The sequence below is a fragment of the Etheostoma cragini genome, chromosome 7 (genome assembly GCF_013103735.1).
Source record: "Etheostoma cragini isolate CJK2018 chromosome 7, CSU_Ecrag_1.0, whole genome shotgun sequence".
NCBI classification, from domain to species: Eukaryota; Metazoa; Chordata; class Actinopteri; order Perciformes; family Percidae; genus Etheostoma; species Etheostoma cragini.
The window spans coordinates 14,107,596-14,117,786 of NC_048413.1; the positions used below are offsets into that span (position 1 = coordinate 14,107,596).

General features: G+C 39.4%; 1 protein-coding gene across 1 annotated transcript in view; it reads left to right on the plus strand.

Annotated features, from left to right (window-relative positions):
• The window catches only part of LOC117948036 (chemokine-like protein TAFA-2), a 77,486-nt gene that overhangs the window by 62,589 nt on the left and 4,706 nt on the right, over positions 1-10,191 (plus strand). Inside the window, exons 3-4 of the mRNA XM_034877473.1 lie at positions 7,498-7,647; positions 9,966-10,090. Coding sequence (XP_034733364.1) covers positions 7,498-7,647; positions 9,966-10,090 — 275 coding nt within the window. The remainder of the gene's footprint in view (positions 1-7,497; positions 7,648-9,965; positions 10,091-10,191) is intronic.

The following is a 10,191-nucleotide window of genomic DNA, read 5'->3' on the forward strand; positions in this document are numbered from 1 at the left end:
CGAAATTTCCCAGTCAGGAACTAATATTTGTAATTGTTCCACTAGATGAATGCAGCACAAATGACCTATAATGCAATGTTTACGAAAGCAAAAAATAATGTGCATCCGCCTCATGTTGTCGATCCGCTGCCAAAATCAAATGGGGTCTTCTTAAGTGGGTGACACAGGAATCAATTGTTACTCCCATCCTATCCCGAGCTCATGAAAGTACTCAAAAACAAAAAAAAAAACTGAGAGAAAGACTCCGCAATTTCTTCCCACTCCCGTTTTGTTTCCTATGTTGTCTAAAGTTATCAAACTCTGTTGCTTCTCTGTAGCATGTAATCACAGTCAAATCACAGAAGTTGCCTTGGAAATTTAGGCTACACTAGACAAGCATTACCTGCAGGCCTAGGCAATTTCATTTTCCAATTCCTAATGGAGATCTTCTCACACTCAAAACACACAATTATCAATTTAGGGAAGGTTGGTAGAATTGCTGTCTTGCACATAATAAGTAACCTAGGCCAATAAGTACTCTACATAGTAGGCCTAACCTAAGCAAAGCGCACCAATTCAAACGTGTTTGGGTCTGGGGAGAGACTGATTAGTATCTTGCCTTCTATCTGTTGTCTCCTCTGTCACTGATTTTTAAAGTAGTAGCCTAGGACTCACCGCATTGCAGCATCATATTTAAATTTAATCTTCTGCCCTGTTCCGCCCGCTCCCGTTGATTTCTATGCTCTGTTCCGTTGCTATCAAAATACCAACAGAGAAATTGACTCTTGTACCGCCTGTCAGGGTGTTCCCGCGGGAGTCACGAGAAATTGTCACCCTTTAGGTCTTCCTTGGCCCGTGCAACACCCTTCCACCAAGTTTAATGAAAATCGGACCAGTAGTTTTTCCGTAATCCCGACAGACAAACACATAGATAAAACGACCTGAAAACAATACCTCCCTGGCGCAGTTAATTATACCATCTAAAAATGCCTAAACAACGAATAATTTTTTTGAAAGATTATTTTTTGGGGCATTTTAGGCCTTTATTTTGATAGGACAGCTGAAGACATAAAAGGGGAGTGAGAGGGGAAACAGCACCCGGCAAAGGGCTGCCGAACCCGGGCCAGCCGCGTCAAGGAGTAAACCATACATGGGCACCCGCTCTACCAACTGAGCTATCCAGGCGCCAAACAATAAAATCTTGAAAGATTTCCTTTCAAACTTATTTAAAAACATTTGTTTTTTTCAGCTTCAAAAGGGCTTTTCCTGTAATCAGTGCATATGTTTAACCAGCATCTACAAAAAATAAACAAAAACCAGAGGGTGTGTTTATCTCACTAGCTAGTCCAATTTTACACCATGCCAGTACTTTAATCAGACCTGATGAGGTATTGTCTGCTTCATAGCTGCTCATTGAATGTGCGTCTACAGAGACTTTTTTAAACCGCACAGTTTGGAAAATGTCAACACACCATTCAATCAGTACAGAATTCATTCATTGTCTACAATCCGATGACACTTTCCCCTCCATAATAGATGCTTTTGTTTCCATAGGAGTAATTTTAGGTACTGGACTAGCTGCTTTATACGTTCATGAATCACACAAATGAAGACAATATCTTAACATGACTCTTTGTGGTTTTACATGTGTACTAGATCACTTAGATCAATGGTTTGAGATAATTTAAAGAGTAATTTGAGTCATTACTTAGAGCCTAACAGGCTTAGTACCTGGTCAGACCAGCACAGCTAAATTCATATTCACATCCTCAAAAAACAGGTGAAACTGGAAGCTTGGGGGCATAGTGAATACTGGTTGTCCAATGATCTACTGTTGTTTGTGGCTACTTATGGATAGGAAGAGTAAAGCTGTATTGGTGAGGATTCTTATTTGGCAGAAAAGGGTTACATATTGTAAAGGTAGATGATGCAACGTGTGTGTGTGTGTGTGTGTGTGTGTGTGTGTGTGTGTGTGTGTGTGTGTGTGTGTTTGTGTTTGTGTGTGAAAGAGTGTTTGAGCGAGAGAGAGCGAAATAGAGAGAGAAAGTGAGAGGCCCTCAGAGGTAGGAATGACATTTGAGAGAAGTACCCCACTGGGTGCGCACACAGACGCACAAACACACACACACACACACACACACACACACACACACCCACACACACACAACCCTCCGGGTTGTTCAGAGTACGGGCAATCTGTCCATCTGTTAATTTGTCAGTAGCACGTCATCCTTAGTAAATGGGGTTAACAGCCACTGCTGTGTAAAAAGAGGCAGGGATAACAAGTCTTCATGCCATGGAGAGAGATGATAGTGGGCTTATAAAGGGAGAGTAGAAGTGTGTGAGAAAGAGACAGGGTGAGAGAGGGAGAACACATTATAGAAAGTGTAAAAATCTTCTGATTTAGGGCCTGTGATTGAGGATAATGATTCGCAACCCTGCTGAGTTTGCTGTGCAGAGGTAAGAACAGGAGAAAGAGAAGGAAAAATTGGTTGCTGGAGTGGCTAAGAGAGATTGAGAAAAGAAGTGGTCATTTATGAAATAGTAGTGAGGTGAAATAGATGAAGAAGATGAGGATAAGGAGAAGGGAGGAGAGCAGAAATAGATAGATGAAGTGTGAAAGAGATTACAAAGAAAAATAGGCGCCATTTATGAAATAGAAAAGACAGATGCAGTCTCACCTAGATGCTTTTTTAGTGTAGTTTAGCATCATTAGTCTTCACATCAACACACACACACTCACACACACCATGAAGCCGACCATGGCGAAAATGTATATCTCTGGAGACTGTAACACCAAGTGTTTACATTTGCTATTTATTTTAGCAGTGCATGCACAGAGAAAAAAAAAGTTATTTGTGAGTGTGTGTATGTTTGTGTGTTTCCTTCTGTATATGTCATGTGGTATGTGTTAGAATAATTGTATTATCAAGAACAGACAGGAACCACTGAAGTTATATTAAAGTTAGGTTTACTTCCAAGTTGAATCGATTTACAGTACTCACATCAGTTACTGCCAAAAAAACTTTCTACAATAGCTCTTATAATACAACATAGAATGAGATAAATCTCTATATTCAAAATAAAGCGTCAATGTTGTCAGTTTTTCTCAGTCCAGGGGCGCCTGTTCTTTTCCCAGCGTCCCACACCTTTCTCCAGACAAGGACAAGACAGTGGCTCCCAGATACCAGATGGTGACAGCAGTAACAGTGTTTTGTCTCGTTGTAATGCAAACAGTTTTAATACTGATATACTAACAGTATGTAATGCTTAATTTAACTGAGTATTCATCAGAGTTTATTGAAATCTGATCCCCTGCCTGATTCACTATCTGGCAGATCGGTAATTATTAACATCTTAGCACAACACAGACTCAAACTGATGAAATCTCCGGCTGTATTACTGGATAAAGCTAGAGAGCACACCAAACATTGAATGTGCACATGCCATTGCAGTGTTTGTTATTTATGAGTGTTGATCAACTGTTTATCATTATACCATATATTTTATCCCCAAATCCATTTGTGCTCAATATGAAAAAGTGAATGAATAATTTATAAAAATGCTTTCCAATCAAAATCATGTGAGGGCTGATTTCGGGGGCAATCCAGCTAACACCTGCCGTCATTTAAAGTCTGCTGGTCCACCAAGCTAATCAACAATAGTAGTTTACTCCAACATTGCCAACATCAGCAGCAGCTCTCTGCACTGCAAGAAGCTCAGACATGTATCACATTCTGACCATAGCATGATACTGCTAAAAACATCCTTCCATCCGTCCTTCCTGTTCTGTGACTTTCTCTGTAAGGGAGAATGATGGAGGAGGCAAATGACTGTTGACCAAAGAATCAAAAGAAAACATCAAGGTCCATGTTTTCGGCCTTTGTCCTGCTTAGGTTTTAACTCGAAATGTGAAAACATGTCATACAAAGAAAAGACAATTAAAAACTGGAATTATGGGCTGTCTCCATTTTGTCATAGCATACAAGATAGGTCGTAGACAAATATCCCAGCTCCATAGCTCCTAAGCAAAAATCCACCAGAACTATATTGATTGTTGCAAAGTGGAACATATTGAGATTAATGTTGAGGGAAAGTAAACCTCTACATGAGCTCAAACACGATGAGCCTAACAAGAGTGAATACTGCCAGTTTCAATTTGATTAAATGTGAAGTCAGTACTGTTAATACAGCCTTTTGTGACAAATGGAGTGCAGCATCCTTAAAAAAATTGGGAAAAATTGTTGTTACCGTATATTAAAGGTTTTGGAGGATAAAAACCACAACCAGAATTCCTTCTGCAGGATGAATACCACTGTCTGCATTTTGCAAAAACTATGAATAGCAGCAATCAAAACAATTGTGCTAATTAAACAGTTTTGGTCAGTCAGTGCTCAGTTTCCCATGTCTTCATATTTTTCTTAGTTAGATTAAAAAAAAAAAAAAAAAACATTATTGCCAGCTGCCAGTTTTAATGGTTTAAAAGTTCACATATGAGCTAATGAAATGATTTAGCTGCCAGTTATAGTATACGTGAAATTAAAGTCTTAAGTATCATGTATTAAGGAGTGCCAAAACAATCACTCAACCGTTCTGTCATATGCCTCCAGCTCAAATTCCTTTCACCGCGTGGTCCATGTTGAAGAAATTTACTGTCATCTATTTGTCTAATCAAGCCTCAATGAACTTTTACATTCCCCCAGTAAAATCCTCACACCCCTCTCCTCATTACTCCTCTAGGCTTAGCTTAGTGAACCGCCGCTCTTACTAATGCTGAGTCAATTACTACTGCAGGTGCTGAGCCTCAAAATGGGCCAATGGGTGTGCGTGCCAGTGGGGGTTGGGTTAAGGTGTTTACTCTGTGTGGGTGTTGATGTTCCTGAGTCTATAGGCAAACAAGGTTGTCAAGCAAGGGTGGTGCATGCATAGATTGATAGATGGATAGATGGATAGATGGATAGATAGATAGATAGATAGATAGATAGATAGATAGATAGTCAGACAGAAAGACAAAGACAGAGGCAAAATGGAAAAAACAAATAGATAGACAGACAGACAGAGGCAAAACAAGAGGTACAAGTATCAAACAAAAGCCAACATTCTAAAGCCCGCCAGCAATCTGTAGAGGCCGCAAGGCTCATTCCAGCCCAGGGCAGGAAATTGTTGGATGGAATAAATTACTTTATGTTGATTTGGATATTCTCAGCCTTGCGGCAAAAGGTGATAACCATGTCAAAGGGAAGTCAAGAATTTTCTGGGGAAGCATAAATGTACACTTATCCAGTGTACAAGCAGTTATGGTAGGTCAAAAGTGCAACAGTTATCAGGTTAGATTATCACATATCTTTGTGCAAGAATCATTTTTGGTTTATGAGTGGCACAATGAGAAAGCCACAGTATCAGCAAAGTCAGTATAATTCATCCTCTGGGGGAGACAAACAAATCAAGACATTTCATGGCCAACTGGCCATTAATCTATCATTAGTAGAAACTTGACAATTTGGCCTGAAGTCGGCTATTGAGTAAAGGTCATGCAACAACCAAAATGAACATGGGGATTATAAAAGTGTTGCCTGATTTGTGGAAAAGAGTTTCAAGAGGGTCACTAACGTCAGGAAAAAAATTACTATGAGATCATGATGTGACCTGAGGCTCTTTTCTAGTAAACAAATGAAACTCTGTCTTAAGTTGATTATAAAGCAAAGGTCAGGCGATCAGCTAAATCACCTGCAGTTATTCGCTGGGGGCCATAAATATTGACACCAAATTTAGTGGCAATCTGTAGTGGATGAGATATACTTCTGTGGAGAAAAGTGTTGCAATAATAGAAGAACAGATGGACAGATCAATCAAGCAACATCACTTGGAGAAAAATAGGGAAATCAGAGGACATGAAAGAACGATGAGAGGCACACAGTGGGTAAGATATTAGATATTAGACTGGGCTTTTCACGGAGATATTAATTGGACGGGGCTTTGCAGGATTGCTGCTTTGTCTTTTTCTCATTGACGGAGCAAATTAAGAACTTTTCAAACGTCTGTTAGTTAACCTGTTTAACATATTCATACTCTGTCTTTCAGTTTGACTTGCTTCTTTTTTAAATATTCTTTGGACAGAGCAGTTATTGTCTGCTGCATTGCCACGCACTGTGCACCCTTTGTTGTACTGTGGGTGGAGTCTTTTGTAATGGAAATGGAAGTAACTTCCAACAACTGTGTACAAAATCGCACACAACAGACTATGTGACTATACAAACATGCACATGCACATGTACACTCACAAACACACACAACATGCAAAGTCAAGCATAGCTAAAGACATGAACAGTATACGTTGCAGACACACACACACACACACACACACACACACACACACACACACACACACACACACACACACACACACACACACAGATTTTGACAAGGCTTATTGTTTGTCCTTGACATTTTCATGTATTTGATGAAAAGCTGGTATGAAAGGACCATGTGTTGACATCACAAATCTTCAAATGTAGAGTGATTTCTTTGTTCGCTCTCTCTTAGCTGACTCAAGGGACTGCTGTGCTCGGGGTGGACCTGTTGTTAATTAACCACAAAGCTGTCAGATTGAAGTGTGTACATATACACATGCACACAAAGTGGTAGCCATAGAAGAAGTAAAAGGGATTCATACATCTACCCTTCATTACTATTAAAGCTAATTCTCATTTGGAATTCAAATCAGTATAAATGACTATATTCTACTACAAACATTGATTGTTGTCAATTACAGAGTTTTTCAATTACCATTTTATTCTCTTAGACTTAACATGCATTTTCTAAACAGATCCTCTTAGTGAAGAAGCAGCTGTGGCTCAGCAGCCATGCAGTAAGAAACTGGGACTTACAGATTTGCTATATTTGTGAGTCACCGTGTGTGTGTGACTGAGTCTGTAAGCCAAATATGTATTTTTACATGGGTGCATGGTTTTGTTTTGTGCACTCATCAGTGCATAAATAAAGAATCTTAATTTGATAATTGTGATTATAAACTGGTCTTTTGTGGCTCATGGTTATCTGACAAAAGTCTCATGATCACATTTAAATTCCCTTTCATTTCCAACCATTATTTAGTCTGACGTTGATTTTGAGTTGAGTTTGGCAAAGGGTTGGTGTTTTGGTTTGAGCCCTTTGGCAGTGACTGGTACATGTCTATTATCAAGGTTCATTTAAATGTTATTAATTATGTACGTTTAATCAGAACAACCAGTATAACCACACCGCCACTTATTCACGACAACAAAGTTCGGATTGTTATTTTTTTCAACTGCATGAAAAACCGATTGCAAGCAAATTACCAGCACTATTCAAAAAGCTGAAAAAAATGTGAAAAAATTGGGAGCGATTCATTGGTCTGGAAGCACCCAAGTCTGACAACAAAATATCTTTCTCTCCGTCTGTTAGATCACATGTAGGATTAAACATCCTTGTAAAGGAGCCTGGTATACTGAACACAGTGGGTCTCTCTCTGTTTCACAGTGCATGTGAAGGCAGGGACGTGTGAGGTGATCGCTGCCCATCGCTGCTGCAACAAGAACAAGATAGAGGAGAGATCTCAGACTGTCAAATGTTCCTGCTTTCCTGGACAGGTTGCCGGCACCACCCGGGCCATGCCCTCCTGTGTTGATGGTATGTACCACTGTTTATGTTCATGCTCCCACTGTCAGAACCATGCATGGTTTTTGTATTTTAAAATGCCTTATAGGGGTTTTGATTTTTTTTCCCGTGTATGATAATGGAGTATAGCATTGGTTCAGGCAGAGCACTAAAGGTGTGCTTGCATTGCCCGATTGGTTCCTACTAGGGGTGTAAAGATTAACCGTTACATTTTGTAAAACTAATAGAACAGTCACAGATTTGGTTGCAACGATACAGAACTGCAGATCCGACACAAATTCTGCATGAAATTCTGGACAATGTGTGTGCAAAATTGTTTAAATATGGGAATAATGGAAAACTTCAGTAGAGACTGTCTCTCCTGAAAGACTCTAAAAGTGCTCCCATGGTCAGTTGAAGAAAAAGTTACGTCAACAATGGAAAAGCAGAGCCAGAGAGACATGTTCATACCCTGTTCCGTTTTCTCACCTCCACAACAGCGGGCTTACAATCCAACAATCCAACTAGCAGTTCTGATGCAGGTGTCAAGCATGGGCAATAAGACCTGTTATTTTCACTATTAATATCCTGATCAACAACAGAAATATTTAGTTTGATATGCTCCCACCAACACCCCAACCTCCTTATGTGCTGCATTTTTTGATTCTCCTGATTTAACTAAGATCTAATGTACGTATGTATGTATGTATGTATGTGTTGGTGAGGAAACGTAGGAATTAGTTCTCCCAATAAAAGCCTTGTAGCTCCTGAAATTTTGATAGCGCTCCCTCAAAGAGCAGAGCATTTTCTGCCAAATCTTACAGCCATTTGCTTTGAATGGTCAATTTCCTCACACAAGTGTCTCTGACTGAAATTTAATTTATACTGTCTGACCGGTCCGGACATAGTAATCCCTGATCACATGTCACATCACATGTGGCACTCAAAAACATAGCAAGTGTTATTTTGTGACCCGGAGTGAAATATTTCATTGCATTATACTGCATACATTTGTACATGTGTTCTGGTGTGTGCTACTCCCTTCTGTTTTAAATTTACATAAAAAATGATATATGACTGAAGTAAACTTTGATTTGACAGTGAAGACATAGATGTCAATACTCTCTTGGCAGTGTACTTGTAGCCTCTGAGCAGAAGTGCATGGAATAAAACCAGAATCTCTAAATGTCCCTGCTTTCCTGTTGTTTCCCGCTTTGTCAATTATATTTCTGTGATGAGTTCGAAGGGATTACAAAGATGATGTGGGGCTATTGCGCGCACAAGCAATCAAAAAAAAAAATGACATGCCTATTCCGGCTATTATAAAGATAAACAATAAAAGGTAAAATAAGCAGAAATCTAAACTATCCTGAAAAGTAAAATTAATATAGCGCTTCACAACCAAGCCAATAACTTAAATGACACACTATTGAATATAACAAAATCCAATTTAACATGATAGCTCCTTAACTGAGAGGCAGAATATGGTAAATGCTCCATGAGGAGGAATTTAGGTGTTCCTGCTATTATATTGAGCACTTAAGTCAATGTCATGTGAACATGAAGGGAGTCCCAACATGAATCATTCTAGCAAATATTTTAATGTGCAGAAAGTGTTATCTTTCTGGAGCTGCTTTATTGACATTGAATGAAATGTTGATTCTGTTGACCCAAATGTTTGTCTGGGTTTTGCACATAAATGTACTTTGTTTCACATTAGTACTGACAATTTCAGGCTAGAAAATGCACCCATATACCCGGAAAATCCCCCCTGGCTCCCGTTCCTGTGTCCACAAAATCAGTAGCCTGCACCACCTGCAGCTATGAAGATAGGCACTTGGTGAAATCACAGACTGTACTCCCTGCTGCTCTGTTGTTTCTCATGCCTTTGCCATTTATGTTAAATCTGTAAATCTATAAATAGGTATATAAAGTGAACAAATGAGGAAGTAAAACTTTAACTACATAGATTTTTTAGAATTCACAGTTGAATTACTTAAGCACGACACACGTTCCTCATCAGCTGAACAAACACAGTAACGATTTGTGTGAGCACTATTGATTGCCAAAGATCAGGTTTCATGGCAACCAACTGAAGAATAAGTGCTACCAACTGTTTATCTTGATGCGCCCAGCTCTCATAATGGTCATGGATGGAAATGCACATTTATTAAACATACAAACATAATAAATCACAACCAAATGATTGGAAAAGACTAACAAATCATTACAAATTTGAATAGAAATGAAAATTCCCAAATCAAGGCGCTAAATAAAAACACGCCTGCAAACAATGAATAATTTCTTTAACAAACTAAATATTTTCCGGCCTGTATTCTCTTCCCTCCCAGCCTCCATTGTAGCCCAGAAGTGGTGGTGTCAGATGCAGCCGTGTATGGATGGTGAGGAGTGTAAGGTTCTTCCAGACCTAACAGGATGGAGCTGCAGCACAGGCAACAAAGTGAAGACCACAAAGGTTGGTGTTCACACAATCTCTCACTCTCTGTAATATCTAATTCTCTTACTCCCTCACAAACAAACACTCTTCTCTCTCATCGACATGCACGCGCACGCACA